This window comes from Amborella trichopoda, chromosome 9 (genome assembly GCF_054954075.1).
Source record: "Amborella trichopoda isolate Santa Cruz 75 chromosome 9, AtrichopodaSantaCruz75HAP2 v2.0, whole genome shotgun sequence".
In the NCBI taxonomy this organism is placed as follows: Eukaryota; Viridiplantae; Streptophyta; class Magnoliopsida; order Amborellales; family Amborellaceae; genus Amborella; species Amborella trichopoda.
Window position 1 is genome coordinate 19,384,166 of NC_142344.1, and position 21,605 is coordinate 19,405,770.

The window sequence follows — 21,605 nt, forward strand, 5'->3', positions numbered from 1 at the left end:
CTCAAAAAAGTCTTACCTCAACGTAACATAGCACAAAATATTGATCATGCGCATCTTATTTCATGTCTACACATAAAATTTCCGAAAACTTACAACTTATACCACATGTGTTTAATGCTAGCAGGAGGGCTTCGGTCCACGACCAATGGTGGTACACATGCAATATTAGTTTCTTACTTAATAGCTTTGTGCCATTCTATTAGTTCTGTATTGTACAGAAGACTCTCCATACTGTAACCATGCAACCACTTCCACTTCGACCCAGCTTGAAAGCCCAGCTTCTAACAAATGACCTAATTATCTGGCTATGGCGTAGTTTGGGTACAAAGCCCACAAGCTGTGAGCCACATAACTGACTTCCAAATCTCCTATACCTTATCAAATACATTTTAGCTGAAGTCTCCAAATGACCCAGGAAAAGATATCGTTGTCAAAGCTTGAAGATACAGCCTCAGCGTTCCCTGAAGAATCATTTCTTTTCCCTGAGGGCCGGGCTACGGCTAGGGCTGCCTGGGCACATTGCCAGGCCCACTAAGTACTAGTTTATTTTGTAAATAGTTTATTTTGTAAATCCCTTTTCTTGTTTTAAGATAACATGAGCTACGCCAAGTCAATTTTTTTAATACTAACAAACATCGTTTAAACAAAATTGTACATGAGTTCCGCTTCTTGGAGGGCATGCATCCAAAACTGTACATGGGTTTGGCTTCGTGGAGGCATCCAAGGCTTGAAGGACTCCCAACTAAACTTGGCAAGGTACAGAATAACTTACAAAATCTAAAATGAGGTCTTTTAGGCTGTTCACTGCACAATGCACAGCACAGTGAGCATATAGTTATCATGTCGTAAGGCAACAGAGGTCGATGATTTTGAATAGGTGAAGAAAACCTTGACAAAGATGAAAGCCGAGCAGTATTGCAAAGATAGCAAGAACCACAGCACAACCAATCTTCAAGGATTTCGGTACTCGCAACGGATGGGGTTTAGTGATGCCTCCACTTGAGTTGGCGTCTACATTGTCATTCCTAGTGCCTAGTCTCGGCTCCACCATGCCTCTCTTGTTGCTGCTTTCTGAGTCAGAATCGGGTATTTCTGAGTCAGAATCGGGTACATGTATCATTCAAGACACGGGCTGCATGTCTCTCTCAAGAACTTCTCTCTCCTCCAAAGGATCAGCATCCACTATTCTCTCCTCCAAAGGATCACCACTCATAGCCCTCGTTGGGCTTCCATGAAGAACTTTCTTCTTGGCATGAAGTTGCACAGGTTGAATTAATTTGATTTGGGCACCACATGGGTAGCTCTCATGTTGCAGACCTTCCTCAACTTCTGCAGCTTGCAGACTTGTAACTGGAGGTGCATCTTTCACTTGCACTGACATCTCTGCATTTCAAGTATCAGACCAGTTAGACACTAATCTACCAGGAAAAGCTGGCTGCCAAAAAGAAGAATCACTTCTTTTGATTTACCAAAATAGCCAACTACTCTGTCAAGCAAAAATTTACCAACCACTCAGTCAAGCAAAAATTTACCAACCACTCAGTCAAGCAAAAATTTATCTCAGGGACCTCATTTGGGGAAATCGAGAAGGCCAACATAAGAAACACCATTCTGGATCAAGGATTCATCTCACGTCAAACACAGTTTGTTTACTTAACAATTTTTGGCACCTACATATGCACAATCTCTTTGAAGTGCGCATAAAAACTAAGGGTTAACAATGAAAATAAAACAACCTAGAGATGGCATTAGTCCCTCCTTGGTTAAAATGAATGTTGTGATTTGGAGAGTACCAGTCTCATCCTCCAAGCCCTGGAGCACAGCAGCTAAAGTGCCACTATCCTTCTCTCTCCTGCACAGTGAATTAGAACACAATTAAGTAACCATTTTGAAAAGATAAAAATAGTTTCAAATGAAGTACAGCGGGGATCTTCAGCTCCTTTCTAATTCGTTGATTTCATCACAGAGAAAGTATGATACATTGAACAATGGAAATATGCAGCCCTAGCTCATTAGAATCGTCCAATAACACGAACAGCGAGTAGGACCCAGCATTGGGGAAAGCCAATATCCTGACTGGTTGTGCCCCATTCTCTCTCCATCAGCCCACATTATTTCATTATTGTTTCGTTATGACCCAACAGTCCATTGAGTATATATAGTTCAATAGAAACTTGGATTAAAGAATACATTCACCAAGAAACAGACACCAAGTTGAACTTAGGGCATGTACAGACCCTTCACCTCCGCCGCCATCTTTAAAACTCCCCAATGATTTTATGCATGGAAAATGAAACATAATCCAATGGATTATGTAAGATGATAGCCATATTTCTTTGCTCGTGAAATGATGGACAACAATGAAGAGAGAGCAGGACCCACCTCAGGGCCGCTTCCCGTTAAGTGTGCTACATTCTCTCTCCATCACTGCCCATTTCATTGGACTGTGAAAAACCCAAGGAACTATGGCATATCATAGTCCATTGAATTTTCCTACTGAAGGTCCTGATCTCCTCTCGTGTTTCAAAGCATTCCCCCAAAATGCCCACTGTTTGTTGGCCAATCCACCTTAGTGCAGTTCCTGTGATTTGCGGATGAGAATACTAAGATCCAATGGACTACAAAGAACCATAGTGGTAGCTCCCTGCGTCATTGTCCAAAGAAATGATGCAGCAAGCTATGAAGAGAGGTGGATCCCCCTCTGGGGTCATTTCCTGTTCAGGTAGGATCTATTTACTCTCAATCGCCATCCATCATTTCACTAGGCATAGTCCATAACAGAGTCCATGATCATAGTATACTTCCCCAGAGAAAAGACAAATTTCAATTGAAGAGTTTGTAAAGGCTCTTGACCTGCTCTTTTCTGCCTCATGGAACGCTCCTCCAATACTTGGCTTTTGTAGGCAAATACTCCTTGATGCAGTGCCCTGGAATGGGAAAACGGGAGGGTTGTACCTAGGAACAGGTTTGACGCTCTTTTCTCACAATTCCAGTCTCACTATCACCTTTAATTGAAGTATTATGACCACCATTCCATTCTCCCATATGATTTTCATCAAAATTGAGAAGGTTATCAAAAAATTCATCACTTGAGACAGAAGAGGATCTGTGCGGGTTAACAACACTTAACCCATCCAAGTCCCCTGTGCTCGCTTCAAAACCCTTACCAGCAAATTTGCCAAGATTACTGAAAACGCTTGATGAGGGAGGCACGTGAATTGGTTTCTCGAGAACAAGTGGCTCGTAGTTGGGCACGGGAAACAAATCCAAGGCTTCCTGCTCCTTATCACCCTGGAGAAAGAGAACAAGATTTTCTATTACCAGCAGAACTGCATCATGTCAAATTGTTTCAGCAAGAGTCAGGACCAGAAAGCCGCAAAGAGGATTTGGTGACCAGATAAGTGAAGCTATTCCTATATATGAAACTAGTCCAACCACATTAAGAATAAAAAATTGAAGAAAGGAGCTGATCCAACAAAGAAAAGTTAAAATTAATATAAAAAACTAACCCGGCCCTACCTCCCTGAGAGGGCCAGGCTAGGTTTAGAGCTGGCTCGGCCCAGGCCGGGCACATTGCCAGCCCTACAGAGTGAGTCAAAATAACTCAAATCCAAATAAAAAGATCACTCATGGATTTTTCCAAGCAGTACCAGATCCTCATTGCCTGAGAAGGGCCTTGCACTAACATACCAACAAATAGCCATGTCGCTTCCAGTCATTGGGAAAGGACAATATTAGAAGACCAAGTCACTTCACCCTTAGGGAGAGAAAGCAATGAAAATAGATAAATCTCAAGAAAAGGGCAATTAAAGATCAGATAAAACCTCCTCATCATCAGAAATAGGAGTAAGAGCTGCAGCCATTCTGTAAATTTCAATGAGGAGAGAATGGCTTCCATGGGGATCTTAGTTCACCATGCAAATGTTTGGAAGTCCCAAATTTGGTTTCATTTATTGTCCAAAAAAAATGGTTTGATTCCACTCTAAGCACACATGACCTCCAAACAACAGAGTATTGCATGACAATTAATCACCATTAACTACATAATATTGGCCACATGGTTGAAAAAGCATTCCACTACAAACATCATGTAAACAAAACTGTACATGGGTTCGGCTTCTTGGAGGGCATGCATCCAAGGCTCGAAGGACTCCCAACTAAACTATGCAAGGTACACAAAAATATACAAAATCTAAAATTGAAACATTTTAAGGTTGTTCACCGCACAATGCACATCACAGTGAAGGATATAGCTATCATGTCATAAAACAAAAGAGGTAGATGATTTTGAATAGGTGAAGAAAACCTTGACAAAGATGAGAACCATGATGACCAGTATTGCAACGATAGCAAGAATCACAGCACAACCAATCTTCAAGGACTTCGGTATTCGCAATGGATTGGGTTTAGTGATGCCTCTACTTGACTTGGTGTCGATTTCTTCTACATTGACATTCAGGGCGCCTAGTCTCGGCTCCGCCATGCCACTCTTGTTGCTGCTTTCTGAGTCAGAATCAGGTACATGTATCATTCTAGACATGGGCCACATGTCTCTCTCAAGAACTTCTCTCTCCTCCAAAGGATCAGCATCCACTTTTCTCTCCTCCAAAGAATCAATGCCCATGGCCCTCGTTGGGCTTCTACAAAGAACTCTCTTCTTGGCATGCTGACGCAGAGGTTGAATAAATTTGATTTGGGCACCACATGGGTAGCTCTCCTGTTGCAGACCTTCCTCAACTTCTGCAGCTGGCAGCAATCTAACTGGAGGAGTATCTTTCACTTGCACTGACATCTCTGCATTTCAAGTACCAGACCAGTTAGACACAAATCTACCAGCAAAAGCTGACTGCCAAAAAGAAGAATCACTTCTTTTGATTTACCAAAAGAGACAACTACTCTGTCAAGCAAAAATTTATCTCAGGGAATCCATTTGGGGAAATCAAGAAGGCCAACATAAGAAACACCATTCTGGATCAAGGATTCATCTCAGGTCAAACAAGGTTTGTTTACTTTACAATTTTTGGCACCTATTTATTCACAATCTGTTCGAAGTGTGCATAAAAAGTAGGGGTTAACAATGAAAATAAAACAAACTAGACATCGCATTAGTCCCTCCTTTGTTAAAATGAATGTTGTGATTTGGAGAGTACCGGTCTCATCCTCCAAGCCCTGGAGCACAGCAACTAACGTGCCTCCATCCTTCTGTGTCTCCTGCACAGTGAATTAGAGCACAAAATTAAGTAACATAAGGATAAGAACCTTAACCATAGAATCATTTCCAGTGAATAACCATTTTGAAAAGATAAAAACAGTTTCAAATGAAGTACAGCAGGGATCTTCAGCTCTTTTCTAATTCGTTGATTTCATCACAGGGAAAGTATGATACATTGGACAATGGATATATGCATCCATTGCTCATTACAATCATACAATGAAATGGACCGCGAGTACGACCCAGCATTGGGGGAAGCCAATATCGTGATGGTTGTGCCCCATTCTCTCTCCGTCAGCCCACATTATTTCATTGTTTCGTCATGACCCAACAGTCCATTGAGTATATAATAATTCAATAGATACTTGGATTAAACAATACATTGACCAAGAAACAGATACCGAGTTGAACTTAGGGCATGGGCATGTACAGACCCTTCACCTTCTCTGTCGTCTTTAAAACTCCCCCTTGTATACAAGCCATGTGTTGGCAAACCCTCCCCAGGGCAGTTCCAATGATTTTATGCATGGAAAACGAAACACAATCCAATGGATTATGGAAGATGATATCAATGTCTCATGAACTGATGGACAACGATGAAGAGAGAGCAGGACCCACCTCAGGGTCACTTCCTGTTAAGTGTGCTACATTCTCTCTCCATCACTGCCCATTTCATTGGACAGTCAAAAACCCAATGGACTCTGATACCAAAAATGAAGAAATGAAGAAGCAAAGAAGCAAAGGTCAAAATGACAAAAATGAAGAAGCAAAGAAGCAAAGCTCAAAATGACAAAAATGACGAAATGCCACTATAAAATAAAGAAATGCTATAAATAAAGAAGCAAATAAGCATAGCTAACAACTCAAAATGAACATATATATTTAAAGAGAAAACTTACATAGCACTTAGGTAGTAAGCACGCAGGTATTACAATTGTTGAGAAGGGGCAGAAACCAGAAGGCTTGATACACAACCAGATATACAATAGGAAAGAAGTATTACAGGGGAACAGAGAAAAAAGACTCAGAGAGAACGAGAGCACTTGAGAGAATATTACAAGACTCAAAAGTAAGAAGCTACAACTTGACGTGCCTTCAACAAGAGAGGTCGTCTCCTTTTATAGACGTTCATATTCGGTAGACTTAATGCTCTTTTAAGTCTGCACTGTAGTGTCGATGGACTTGAAATCTTTGAAAGTCGGCACAATAGTGTCGGTGGACTTGAAATCCTTTAAAGTCCGCACAGTAGTGTCGGTGGACTAGAAATCCTTTGAAGTCCGCACAGTATTTCTCTAATAGTCAACAATGCTACAATGTTTGCTACAGTGACCTCTGCTACAGTAACTGCTACTGTAGTTATAAACTATATTAACAGATCATGTTTCTATTAAAACCTTCTCATAATATTATCGGGTTTTTAAACCATTAGAAGGATGAATATAATCCTTAAGATATATGGCTGCAATATTAGCCAGAGAACTAAACTTGTGTCCATTTTCCACTACGATTAATGGAATTATTGTTGTGCGTATATAAGGTGTTTTTTCACCTTTAGATTTAGGATTTTGTATCCTTATAGGTTGAGGAGATATTTTAATCTCTTTTCTTTGAGCTTGTAATAAAGCTTTGGCAGATTTAGATGGTGATGGTGTTGCCAAGCATTTACTTGAGCTTAGGACGATCTCCATTGGCTATTTTCCTTTCCTCTCCACCCTGCAAAAATTCTCGAGTCAACAAGCAGGGAGAGAATTCGAATGGCCCGTTATATGTTCAATTGTAAAATCGAAGGCTGAAAGAATTGCTTGCCATCGAGCAAATATTTATTTGGAAACTAAATGTTTTACATCTTTTTTGAAAATCTCTTTAACAGATTCACAATCTATGCGGATTAAGAATTTTTTATTGAGTACGTCACTTTGAAATTTAGTGACAGTGAATAATGGCCAAAACTTCATTTTTATCTGAAGAATATTTCCACTGAGTAGGATTCCAAACTTTAGAAGTGAATCTAACCAATTGTTCTCTGTCTTGAAGTTTTTTTTTTTAAATTCCGCCAAATCCATTATCAAAAAGATCAATTTCAACTATTTTAAAGGCATTAGAATTAGAAAGGGCCAAGCATGGTAATTCCTTGGCTTTTAACTTAAGTTTCCAAACAACTTTTGTACGTTCATCAATCCAATCAGGAGGATTCTTTTTAGCCGTTGGAAAAGAGGTTTTGCGTCTAGGGCAAGATTCTTATAAAAATCAGATATGTAATTTAAACATCCGAGAAATCTTTGCTACTCTTTTTTGTCTTTTAGAACATCAAGAAATTTATCAGCAAATTGAATTGCCCTGTCAATAGGAAAAATTCTTCCTTGGTAAATATTGTGACCAAGAAATCTTATTTCAGTTTGAAATAACGCCATTTTCTCAATAGATAAGACCAGGCCAGCATTTTTAACTGCTTTAAGGAATATATTCAGGTGCTTCTAGTGTTGGTGGCCAGCATTTCTAACTGCTTTAAGAAATATATTAATGTGCTTCTAGTGTTGGTCAACAGTGCTGAAGAAAATTAACATATCATCAATATAAACAATCAGAAATTTAGTAAAAAGATTAAAAATATCATTTATTATATTTTGAAATTCTGAGGGAGCATTTTTAATCCAAATGGCATTACATTCCATTCATAATGCCCAAAAGGAACATTAAATGTTGTTTTATATCGATCTTTTTCAGCAATCTAAATTTGTCAGTAACCAGATTTTAAATCAAATTTTGAAAATATACAGGCGTCAATTAACCTGTCAAGAAGATCTTTTTTATTTTGGATTGGATATCGAATCCATCTTAAAGCTTTATTCAAAAGCTTGTAATTTATAACAAGTCTTGGAGCGCCTAGCTCAAGTTCAAAGGCCTTTTCCACATAAAAAGCCGATCAACTCCAAGGAGAAGAACTTTTTCTAATAAGCTTCTTATTAAGCAGATCTTGAATTTCAGTTTTACAAATTTCTAAAAGCCTACTATTCATTTGGATAGATCTAGCTTTAGTAGGAATATTTCTTTCATTAAAATCAGGTTCATACGAGAGTCCAACAATGTGTTGTTTTCTAATCCAAAAAGCATTTGGGATTGCAGCACAGACTTCCTTTTCTAGAAGGTTTTTAAAAGTACTAATATCGTGTTGGAGTTTTTGAAAAAAAAGTTTTTCTTCAACTATTTTATATTTGATTGCTTCTTTTAAAGAGAATAAGAATTTTTCTTTAGTAAGAATCTTATCTTTTATATTATTAATTTCATGAACTCTTGGTTTATCAATAAAATCAAACTTAACCTCGTGCTCTTCAATTTTTGCTTTAATTCCATTAATATCAATTTTAATTGGATAATGCATGTTTAAAAAAGGAATTCCTAAGGTAACAGGTTGACTTGATCCCTTTACTATAATGAAGGGAAAATTGAAACTGTAATACAGACCAAATTAGTATTTTATGAGGAGATATATAAAGAGGATATAACTAAGCAAACAATACATAAGAAGACAGATACATTAACTGCAAAGCAATAAGCTTAACATGCATAATAAAGGTAACACTTACATATGGCACTTGCAAAAACTTGAAAATAACTTCCACTCTTCTGGACAGAAACTTGGTAGAGACTCCCAGTTACAATCACACATATATATAATCTTCACACTCTTCACTCTTATAGATTCGGTATGGCTAGGTACACCACCCGATATACAGTAAGTAATATTTAAAAGAGAGAGATAATGCAGAGATTGCAGAGAGAGAACAGAGAGATGCAGAGGTTGCAGAGAGACAATAGAGAGATGCAGAGGTTGCAGAGAGACAACAGAGAGATGCAGAGGTTGCAGAGAGACAACGGAGAGATGCAGAGGTTGTAGAGAGATAACAGAGAGATGTAGAGGTTGCAGAGAGAGAACAGAGAGATGCAAAGGTTGCAGAGAGACAACGGAGAGATGCAGAGGTTGCAGAGAGACAACGGAGAGATGCAGAGGTTGCAGAGAGACGATGGAGAGATGCAGAGGTTGCAAAGAGACAACGGAGAGATGCAGAAGTTGCAGAGAGAGAACAGGGAGATGCAGAGGTTGCAGAGAGAGAACAGCGAGATGTAGAGGAGACTGAGGAAGAAAAATGTATCATTATTGTTATATTCAATGAATTTCTTTTGTGAGGCTTGGATATGTGGAGGTAATATTTCAGTTCCTGATCCCCATAATTGGAACCAGTTCTTCAACCAATTAGGGAACTCTTCTATTATAGGTATTTTTATTTGTACGAACCAAGTATGGGAATTATTATTATTCTGGAAGGAAAAAACTTTATGCCAAGCTTCCACATATTCAGCATATCGAAAATATTTATTATTGAACCCCTCTATTTGCAGTCTTCGGGGTTTTGATGAATCCATTCCCCATTCCTTATATGATATTATTTTTTGTATCTGGAACTTTGAGAATGCTATTATATTGGTATTTTTTCTGTATAAATGGACCATTGTAATTGATCCTGTTTCCAAGAGTATGGCTTCATACCATTCTCGAGTTTTATCATTATTGGATGGGTGTAGGTGATTATTCAAATTTATATTTGCTATTTCATATGGATCAATATTCTTATGATTTCCTGATATCGAGACTATGTCCATCTTTCCCTTCCCCTTGTTTGGTAATATTATTCTCCTGTCCAAATTCACGAGTTAAAAAGTCAGGAAGATAGTTAGTATTACCTTTAATATGTTCTAATTCAAGTCGAAGGAAGATAGTATACCTTCCCAACGTGCAAAAATTTGCTCAAATATAAGGTTTTTGACATCTTTTTGAAGGATATCTTTTACAGCTTTACAATCAGTTCGGATAAGGAATTTTTGGTTTAGTAAATAGCTTAGGAATATTGTTACACAGTGTACAATAGCCAAAATTTCTTTTTTAACTGTAGAGTAATTTTGCTGTGTCTAATTCCAAGCTAGAGAGGTAAAACGAACTAATTGTTCTTTATTTGAAAGTCTTTATTTTAATATTCCTCCTAATCCTATCTCTGAGGCGTCACATTCAATTATTTTGAAAGCAATAAATCATCAATTTCTTTCTTGTAAATTTCTAATAACTGAGGGTTCATTTGTATTGGCTTGGCTTTAGTCGGTATATTTTTCTCATGAAAGTCTGCCTCATAGGGTAGTTTTACAATATGCTTCTTTCTATCCCAGAAGGCATTTGGTAATTCGGAGCAGATTTCCTTTCTATTTTCTTTTTCATATTTTTTATTAGTCTTTTATTTTCTGGCGACGAAAGCTTTTCATCTATCATTTTGTATTTTATTTCTTCTTTAAGGTGGTATAAGAATCTTTCTGTATTCAAAATTGTTTCTTTGATGTTATTAACTTCTCGGATTTTGGGTTTCTCCACGAACTCAAATTTTACACAATGTCCTTCAATATTAGCTTCTATGCCAGAGCTATATATTTTTATTGGATATAACATGTTTAGGAATGGAGTTCCTAATATTACGAACTGGCTTAGCCCTTTAACCATGATAAAAGGGAATTTAAAACAATTCTCATTATTGCAGACTGCCGTATTTGAGAGTTTATAGTTTATAATAAGTCTACTACCATCTGTTGTATTTAGGATTTGAGTTGTTTTACTAAGATATTTAGTGGGAACTAATCCTTCATTTATACAGTTTAGGTCAGCTCCTAAGTCTATTAGTGCTGGGGTTTGAAAATTGTATTCTTGATGGACTATTATTCTACCTATAGTAAACCGCTTTTGAGTAACTACTTTTTTCCCTAAATGTTTTAAAACTATTTTTGGGAGAGAATTTTTTAGTAAATCTTTCTTTGGTAGTTTTTGTGGTATTTGACGTGTATTTTTTATTCTTATGTATTTTTCTATTAGTATTCTTGACTGTAGGCAGCGTATTATATCCAAACTGTTCGCATAAATCTCCTAACTCTTTTCTGCCTGTCATTTTCTGTTTTTCCAACTGCCTTTTTAACTTCGGATCTGTACAGAGGGCAAGGCCTTCTGCACAAATTTCTGCCGATAGTTCCCCTAATGTGTATAGGGAATATGGGATTATTCCTCGATGCTTATTTTTTTAATCTAGTTCTAACCTTTTCGGCAAACAGATGGGGTAAACCAGCAATAAATTTGTCTTTCCAGTGGTTTGATTTACTATCTTCTCTGGAGAGAAGCCTAGAGAAGAATACATCCTTATACCACTTATAATGGGACAATGTTGGGCATCTAAGGTTGGAGAGAAGGTCTTCAGATCTGGTATCAAGTAGTGCAGTACTCCCTACAAAGTGGAGGGTAATAGTGTATATTACGGTTTTGACTGCATCACTTTCATTATTGACCATATCTTGACCAAATTCATTTTTTACTGACCATTGTCTTGTGGCGGCCAATATTTCTTTCTTTGTATTTTCTTCGAGGTGAAAATCTCACCATCCTGTTAGCCATCGCCTAAAACCACAAATGATGGCTTTTGCTATTTCTTGATCATGGTTCCACTTATTTTGCACGTTGTTGCGTACATAATCATATGTTTCATTGCATCAAGTATCTGATTCTCAGACATTCCATCAATATTCCAGTTTACTATTGTTCTTCCTGAATATGACACAGTACTGGTAATTAAATCTTCTTCAAACTGGATATCCACAAGGGTTGGTCTTGGATAATACATCCTAGTTTGGGAAGTTGGCCTTACCTTTCTTCCATAGTCTATTTTTCCTACTTCAAGTTCTTTAAAACCTTCTTCTATTTGTTGTATTTCACTATTGGTTAGTGACTCTTCTTGTAATACCATGGCCTCTTGTTCAATGGTTGTTCCTTTCCCCTTTATATTAAGCTTGGCTAGCTTGTTGACCAATTCACCCCATTATTACAAACAGCAGCGTCAGAAAGTTTATAGTTTATCAGCGTTTTACAGCCGTCAGCAGTATTTAATACTTGGGTAGTTTTGCTAAATATTTAGTATGAACAAGACCTTCATTAATAAAATTTAAATCTGCTCCATAATCAATAAGACCAGTGGTTTGACAACTAAATTCCTTTTGAATCATAATCTTTATTAAAGTAGACCATCGTTGGGATATAACCCTATCAATAAGATTGATGTATTTAAAATCTTTTATATGAGTTTTTTCTAGGGTATTGCAACCCTGTGGCTCTTCTTCTTCTAAGTGAGAAAGAGTGTCTTCAATTTCAAGAGATAGAAGATTTTGATGATACTCATTGACTAAATTTTCAAATTCTCCTTTATTGAGTAACATTTCATTTCCTTTTAAAGAAATTAATTCTAAAGCTTGGACTCTAGCTTTAAGAGTTATGAGTTCATTCTGAACCTCATTAAGTTCATGTTTAAGCTCAAGAATAGAGGGTTCACGAGCAATCTAATTCTTATCATGTACTCGTTTCAAGATTTCAAAGAAGCTACAGTCTTCTCTAGTTGGGACCAAAGAAGGCTTAGGTGAAGAAGGCCTAGAATGACTCTTAGCCATATCAATATATGGTATTAAAGCTTCTTTTTTAGCTTCTAGGTCAGTTATTTACCAATTAAATCAATAATCATATTTTCTTCTTCTGTAAGAACATCAAGACTTAACCCATTCATATCAATAATAGCTTTGTAATAATTAAAATGGCAGGGATTGTCACTAACATTACCAGAATCAAAGTCAGAGCTTGAAATAATAAACTCCTCGTCTTCAATTTCGCCGATTAGCATTTCATCATCAGAATTGAAAGAGCTATCAGAAGATTCTTCTTTAATTAAAAGAATATCAAAAAGTTGTTTCTTAATTTCATTATCAACCACAAGAGCATTGATTTTTTTCTTAATCCTGCACTTATTTTTATAGAGCCCTACTTTTCAACAATTATAGCAGACAAGTATTTTTCTCTTGCCTTGTTGTTTAAAGGACTGGTCTTTTGAAAACTTTTTATAAAATTTCTTTTTCTTCCTAGGACAGGAGTTTTACCTAGACTAATGGAAGGATTTCTTTTCCCCATATTTTCCTTTAAAATGGGATTTAACAGATAAGAGAGTATTAAATCCAAATTGTTCACAAAAATCACCAAGCTCTTTCTTGCCCATCATCCTCTGCTTATCCAACTGTCTTTTAAGCTTAAGATCAGTACACAGGGCAAGATCTTCCGCACATGATTCCGTAGATAATTCTCCCAAAGTATATTGAGAATAAAGAATAATCCCACCATGCTTATTTTTAAGCTTGGTTTTAACCTTCTCAACAAAGAGGTTGAGAAGTCCTGAAATCAATTTTTCTTTCCAATGATCAGCCTTACTGTCTTCCCTTGAAAGTAACCTAAAAAAGAACACATCTTTATTCCACTTCAAATGTGAAAGGATCTGAGATTAGATAATAAATCTTCCGACCTGGCTGCTAAAAGGGCAATGCTACCAGCAAAGTGAAGAGTAATAGTGTAAATGAGTGCATTAACTATCTCCTTTATCAACAACAGATTCATGAATTTGTCCAGAAGCAATTTCAGTTTTAACAATCCATTGATTGGTGGCATTTAATATTTGATCTCTGGCAGCTTCATCATGATGGAAATCCCATCAGCCTCTAAGTCGGCCAGTAAAACCACAAACTATTACTTTGGCAATTTCGTGGTCCTTATTACCACTAGTTTTGCACGCAGCAGCGTACATGGTCATATGCTTCATTAAATCAAGAATTTGATTTTCAAACATTTCATCAATATTCTAATTAACTATGGATTTGTCTGAGTAAGAAACAGAGCTGGCAATCAAATCTTCTTCAATTTGAAGATCTACAGGAGTAAGTTGAGGGTAATACATCCTAGTTTGAGACACAGGCCCCACTTTTCTTCCTTAATCTATTCTATTAACATCTAAGCTTTCGACTTTAAAAGCATCCTTAATGTCATTTATTTCATGATCAGAATAGTGTTGGCCTTCTTGTAAGACCTGAACATTTCCAACAATGGGGGCTTTTCCTTTATCCTCATCAGAAATATTCAAGTTTGATAGTCGTTTAACTAATTCATCTACAAGCTCTTTTTTGTCCTCTTTTTTCTTTCTACCTTGCAGACTAAACTTTCCGATCTCAATAACAAGTGGAGGTTTGAATAATAAAGCCTTTTAGGTTTTTCTGGCTTTTCTTCCATTTTATCAGTTTTGTCACTATTTTTAATGGCATTTAGAGTATTTTCTGTCATGCCTATTTGGTTTCCCAAAGTTTGTAGAAATAAATATGTATAATTATTTTGTTCAATTATGTGGGGGATACCATCAAGCTTAGAAATTTGATTTTCACTTTCTTTTAACCCTTGTTTAAAAGGGGAAGCTTTGGTTGCCATTTTTTCTCCTTTGAGCTAAAGGTTAGTTTCAGGAGGATGAATAAATTCGATAGTTTTACCATCTCTCATGTGCAAGGTTCGAAAAGTTTTTTCAATCATATAAATCTTGGACTCAGGCTCAGGGAAGGTTGGTACAGGTATTCCCTTTTGTTTAAGGATATATCTTAACCATTTAAAGAACTTAACATTTGCTTTGTGTCCGAACATAAATTCAATAAACTTTTTGTGCAAAGCATCTTGAAGGGGTTTTTTAAATTCTTTAAAAAACCATTCTCTAATTTTTGTGTTTTCTTTAGAATAAAAATCTTTTCTAATCCATTATTTGTCAATTTGAAATTAATCAATTTTTTGAAGAACATATAGGCTGAACTCAAAAGTCTGAAAGAGTAGGTTTAGCTTGCTCCTCCTTTTGTTAGTATAAAAAATCGAGGGTTTTAGCTATGTACACAGGTTGTTGAACATGTTCTGTAGATTTCCTTAAACCTTCAAGAACAATTTTCTCATTATGGATCTTTTCATAATTTGTTTCAAGAACTGAAGAAGTAGAAGCCCTACCTGGTATTCTAGGAGGGAAGTTTGTAACAGTGAGTTTGGCTCCTTTGGTAGAAGGAAATTGAATCTCAATTTCTCCATTGGGGTATTCAATTATTTGTTCTGGTTTTTTATTTTCAAGAACCTTAAGTTGAGTCCCAGATTGTTGAGACCATTGTTCAGGCAAATTTTATTTGAGACCAGGAATACCATTTTAGGTATTACAAAAATTTGATTTTTCAATATTTGTCTGAAAGAAGACAGTCTGACCTTTAGTGTCCATTTACTTAGCAGTTTGACATAAAGTATTCATGCCTTTGTAACATTTCCGTAAACAAAAGCCAAATTTTGAGAACCAGGGTCCATATCAAACCCTTGTGTTTTTAGGTTTAAGGTTAAAACCTTTAAAAGATTTGGATCAAAAAGAGATACAAAGAAATTTGGAAAACAATTACAATAAATTGGGCCCTAGCAAAGACTAGATTCAACGATTCCTAAAAGAGAGTCAATGAACCTTCTATGTCTGTTATCTCTTAAACATAATAAAACCGAGTTATTTAACCCAATCCTAGTTAAGGGTTTAACTGCAACTTGGACTAAACCAATATGCAGATATTTAAAGTCTTTTTTCTTATGTCCATCTATCATCCTTGTAGATAGAAGCTAGAAACTATCTTGAGTCTCCATTACAAAGATTGTTTTCTCAATTGTTTTAATTGAAAAATTACTTTTAAAATCGAAAGTTCCCTTTTTATAAACATCATAAACTAGTAACTTAGGTATATTCCAGTTTTGTATCTGTTTTTTAATATTATCTATTATGACCTCTTCTCTATTATTGACTCATAGTATATTACTGCTGCTACTAGAAGCTAATCTATTAGATAGGGTTCTGATAAAATTTGTCATAAGAATTATTTTATAACCCAGATCCGAGTCAATAGGAAACAGTCCCTATGCTTTCACACGCCTTCTCTAGGCTTAACAGCGATTATTGGGTCACCACGACTTTAGATCCAATTACAAAATAAATACTTACAAACAGATTTTACAGTTTACCACTGAAGAAACATGGCTCTGATACCAAAAATGAGAAAATGAAGAAAACCCAAGCAACTATAAAATGTCATATCATAGTCCCTTGAATTTCACCAATGGATATGGCATATCATAGTCCATTGAATTTTCCTACTGAAGTTGTCCTGAAATCCTCTCGTGTTTCAAAGGATTCCCCCAAAATGCTCACTGTTCATTGGCCAATCTACCTTAGTGCAGTTCCTATGATCTGTGGATGAGAATACTATGATCCAATGGACAACAAAGAACCTTAGTGATAGCTCCTTTCGTCATTGTTCAATGAAATGATGCGGCGAGTTATGAAGAAAGAGGTGGATCCACCTCTGGAGTCATTTCCTGTTCAGGTAGGATCTGTTTACTCTCAATCACCATCCATCATTTCACTAGACATTGTCCATAATGGACTATAACAGAGTCCATGATCATAGTATACTTTCCCAGAGAAAAGACAAATTTCAATAGAAGAATTTGTAAAGGCTCTTCACCTCATGTTCTTCTGCCTCATGGAACGCTCCTCCAATACTTAGCATTTGTAGGCAAACTCTCCTCGATGCAGCGCCCTGGAATCGAACGTTGTCCCGAGGAACCGGTTGACGCTCACGTCTCACAATTCCAGACTCACAATGACCTATAAAGTTAATTGAAGGAATATGACCACCATCCCATTCTCCCACTTGACCTTCATCAAAATTCAAAAGATCATCAAAAGATTCAGATCTTGGGACAGAAGAGGGTCTGTACGAGTTAACAACACCTAATCCATCCCAACCCTCCATGCTTGCTTCGAAACCCCCATCATCAAATGTGCCAGGATTACTACAAAAGCTAGATGAGGAAGGCATGTGATTTTCAAGAACAAGTGGCTCGTAGTTGGGCACGTGAAACAAATCTGAGGCTTCCTGCTCTTCATCACCCTGGAGAAAGAGAACAAGTTTTTCTATTATCAGTAGAACTGTATAATGTCAATTTATTTCAGCACGAGTAAGGACCAGAAAGCCATAAAGAGGATTTGGTGACCAGATAAACGAAGCCATTCCTATATATGGAATTAGTCCAACCACATTAAGAACAAAAAATTGAAGAAAGGAACTGATCCAAGAAAAAAAAGTTAAAATTAATATAAAAAACTACCTCATAAAGTGTACTTCAAAGAAAGATCATGAGTCAATTTAACAAGTAAAACTCTATCCTGAACTAACTGCATGACTATCATAAGAATATATGGATGCCTAATATTCCACGTAATTCGGAATAGGAAAACTGCGAAATAGCAGAAGCATGTCATACAGAAATAACAATTTGAGAACTCATATAGGTGAAGGATACAAATTTTATCGAGTGTAAATATAGAGGTTTCTTTGAAACAGCCATTACATTTCATTAAAAAAATTAAGCAGTTATCCAGGATAGTGGATTTTCTCAATTTATCCAATATTTTCGTGGAACTAGTAGTCAACATGGCTCAATTTTCTCCTCCTCAAATCCTCATTACAATATAAGACTGTGCCAAGTTCATTTATCACTTTTTAAAATAAAAAACAGGCCCCAATCCATTAGAACCAAACAGGGCCAATTCAATGCCAATTCAATGATCGAAACATCCTTATCAACCAGGAATCTTTTCTTGAAAAAATAAATAATCACAAAATAGAAGGATTCTCATCATTTTAGTGGGCAAGTATACTATGGACCATGGAAAACGATGGCAAAATGGGCAGTGATGAAGAGAGTAGGACCATAGCATGATCCTAATGGTGCTTTCCGAATTCTCTCCATCACCACTGACCATTTCAATAGCCAGTGATGGGGCGACCATTGGAAACCGAATGAATTGTAGTATATTTTTTCCGTAGTCCATTGGACTACATTTCCTTCCATTCACTACCACAATTACATCTCATTCTCAAACAAATGGACTTGCCTTATGAGAGTACGTAACATGAAGAGAGAATCACAAACCTTATAGTGCTGCTCACTCTCAATTGGTTGGAGAGAATCATCAGTAGCCAGCAACTCTAACAAAAACTTAGTTAAATAGTTTGAATCCATTATTTTAGGTGATGAGGTTTCTTGCACATTTGTCTCCTTAACATCCAACTTTGAGGTCTGGTCGAATTGCTCTCCATGTTCTCCATCGATCACTGTCCTAGCAGCAGAAGACTTGCTAGGGTTAGGCGATAAGTCACTCAGCTCCACCCCATCATAGCGTGGATCATCGCTCTTCTCATTCAAACCATCCTTATTGAAAAGGCGGCACAGGACATAGGCATCCTGCAAACCAAGGATACCTCAACACATTGGTAAAAAACATGGCATATGAACGGTAATATGCTCGTAACTCACCGGGGCAAAGGAAGGAGAAGAGAGCTGCTATATATTTCAGATGATCCCCAACTGGTGTATAGTCATTGTAATAATCACCCCAAAGACAACATACCAAAATGCATAGCAACCATACCCAATTATATTAACCTTGGAGTTCATTTTGGCACGGGAAGAGAAGTGCTGTTGGGAAAAGCCTCCAGGTATTAAAAGTACATGAGTTTTTGGTCGATTCAGTCTCAGTTGGAAGCAACTTCACTACGCTTTGGGGTTGGAGGGGAGAAAGGATTTTTTTTTTTTTTTTTTTTTTTTTTTTTTTTTTTGGGTTTTTGTTGTTTGGAAAGAGAAAGGGGAGGGTTGAGGTTGGAAGATGGGGGTGGTTTCAAAGCCAAAGTCTTCCTCCTCCTTGGTATAGGCAAAGGAAAACTAAAACAACTGGTTTGCAGGAATTCGCATGGTTCTTTAGGATTGACTGGAAATTATAGCCAAGGTTTTCCTTTTTCCACATTTTCAAACTTAACATCTACCCAGATAATAATTGTGAAAGGGTTTGAAAATCCAGTACGCAAAAAAAATCATAGATGTGCATAACTACTTGTAAAACACAAATAACTGTAGTCCCTAGAAATGAATTTATTTTCCAGTCTTATTATCTACTAGCATGATTCCCAATTTCATCTGGAAGCTAGCCAAAATTAACAACAACTCCAATTTCAACAGTGAGGAAGAGCTGCACGGATAAGTGAAGCAAGCTTTTGAACTATCAAATAACATAAAAATTGTTGCAACATATTGAAAAAAAGTAGGTGGTTGTAAAGAAAATAAAGCCCTATATGAAACTTTTTTTTTTTTTGGTGCAGGGTGTGGAGAAGAAACTATAAGGTAAAAGTAGAGAAGTTTTCACCTGAGAGCCATTCAAATCCTGAAGAGCATGTCCATCAACACGGTACTCATGCATTATCCAAGGAGTTCTTTTTCCGGGAGATCGTCCCTCATGGAAAACCAGTGTTCTCTTCGTACCAATCAAAAACCCATGAAACTTGGATTTGATTTTTCGGTCCTTTCCTGTTGCTTTCCAGTGACCAGCTGCAGTGGCTCTATTAGATCGCCGCCCATTTGGGTACTTTATATCACGGGGGCAGAAGAAGTGCCACTCTGGATATCTGGTTTTAATTGGGGACTTGCCTAGAAGGAGAAACATAAGTGTATCAACATTGATTATAATAAAAAAAATGCAAAAAGCCTACGGCACATACTAAGAACATCAAAAATCACAAATAGAAAAAATATGCATTGGTAAATTGGCACATGTTTTCTGTATCAACCATCCAACACTGAGAAGGAATAAAAATCCAGGACAAAGGATAATTTCTCATTCATTAAGAATTTAAGCGACAGATGTCCTCCTTTCCCTCCTCCCAAACCTAAAGGAAAAAATTTTCTTTTTATTTTTAGTTTTGGGCCTTTAGGCACAAAGATCTTAACAAAAAAGACAACAATTAGACCATGTTGCTGCTTAAGATATCCAGAATTCAGCTACTTATAAGAACAGAACTAAATAGGAAAATTTATTGATTTGACCAATCACAAAAACCAATAATCAGAGGAAAAGGAAAAATCTCAAACCCCAATTACTTAAACTAAACAACAAAAGACCAAAAGAAAATTCAAGCCCATAAAATATGGATCAATGAAATTACCAGGCAAATCCCATGGCTCGCACTTGCACATGTCAACCTCCGGTATAACCTGCACATCCCCTTTTCCATTAATCTTTTTTGTAAGGTAATGTGAAATGAGCTCGTCATCAGTGGGGTGAAACCTGAAGCCAGGTAAATCATATAAATTCATCGCAACAACCTTCAATAGAAGTAAAAAAAACTCAAGAGTGGTTCTTCGATGGAAACCGAAAAAGCTCAGGTAAGTGATACTTCAATGTAATCCAGGCATCTGTTTGTCAGCATTCAAACTTCATTTGATACCAAATCGAGGGAATAGGAGTTTCAGGAAAGCTTGTAAAAGATTTGCGCAAGGAATTCTTCGGTGAAAGATCTTCACAGTATCCGTCACTTGAGAGAGAAGATCAGTGTTTAGTAAAGTTGATGAACAGAGGGGGCCGTTCAATACAGATAGAGAGAGAAACTCTCCCGCCTTCGAGGCAAAGTTAAGAGCCCGTGAGGCCGTACATACCAGGTGGAAGCAACTTACACAAATGCCACCCTATTTTCCCTTATTTGCGGATTGTGCCCTCTAATGGAAATTGCCTGAAAACTACTCGTTGGGTGGATGGAACAATAATCGTGGCACTGCATAGTTTACGATTAGGGTGCAGTTGGCATACGGATGCATCCTAGAGGTAAGGTGCACCTTCAAATTTTATAATTTTAAAAATGGTTAAAATAAAGTAGATTTATAAACATATGAAAATTTTGAAAATAGATGGTGTAGATAATATGTTGTACAATGTATTATTTTTAAGATTTAAAATCTTTTTATTTTTCATAGTCATATATCTCAATGTCAAGATGATTAATCGTAGCATTTTTCAACAATAAAACTACCTTTTCCGATGGATTTTATAAGATCGCCTCGAGCCATTGAGCATTTTAAATTACAATTTTACGAGCGAACAAGGTTTTGGTGAAGCCGCGGTCCTAAGAAATTGTTTTAGTTGAGGTGTAAATGAATCATTTGTAAATTTTAAAAATAGTTAAAATAAGGCTTAAGTCTTATATAAAAAATAAAGTCACATCTCAAATCTTATCAAAATTACGATTCTAATATCATAATACTATTTGATCATCTCTATCTTGACTAGTAGATAAGTAAGGATTTCAAACCTTAAAAATAATGTACACCATAACACATTACCCAAACTGTAAAATTTTGAGTGTTTGCATCTGTACTATTTTTAAGCTATAATTTTCATAATCAATAGTGGAAATAGATTTTAGAGCTATCGTATAGGCTTTTTTTTACGTTCATAGTATTTTTCAAACGGACAAGGCTTTACCTTTTTTTCATAAGACCTAAGCCTTGCAGACACTCCGTCCATAAATTTCTAACTTCAAATTCCTTATTTTACATTTGTGTTGG

General features: G+C 36.6%; 1 protein-coding gene across 13 annotated transcripts; it reads right to left on the bottom strand.

The window, feature by feature from the left end:
• Positions 1 to 28: 28 nt before the first annotated feature.
• LOC18436363 (NAC domain-containing protein 45) lies at positions 29 to 20,740 on the bottom strand. 13 transcript variants are annotated; one of them, XR_002281281.2, is made up of 10 exons: positions 20,370 to 20,740; positions 20,210 to 20,258; positions 19,414 to 19,694; positions 18,147 to 18,458; positions 16,673 to 17,101; positions 5,151 to 5,211; positions 4,307 to 4,794; positions 2,854 to 3,291; positions 1,794 to 1,852; positions 29 to 1,383 (listed from the first exon to the last, which is right to left on the bottom strand). XR_002281281.2 is itself a non-coding variant. In XM_088846722.1 (10 exons), exons 2-9 carry the CDS (start codon positions 20,238 to 20,240, stop codon positions 1,827 to 1,829), a joined length of 1,752 nt encoding a protein of 583 aa, XP_088702848.1. In that variant the 5' UTR covers positions 20,241 to 20,258; positions 20,370 to 20,740; the 3' UTR covers positions 29 to 1,383; positions 1,794 to 1,826. The 13 variants fall into 13 exon arrangements, 4 of the variants coding, with proteins under 4 accessions (XP_088702848.1, XP_088702847.1, XP_020524269.2 ...); XR_016040733.1 differs by having other exon boundaries at positions 1,737 to 1,852; XR_002281279.2 differs by having other exon boundaries at positions 20,210 to 20,331; positions 20,441 to 20,664.
• Positions 20,741 to 21,605: the final 865 nt, after the last annotated feature.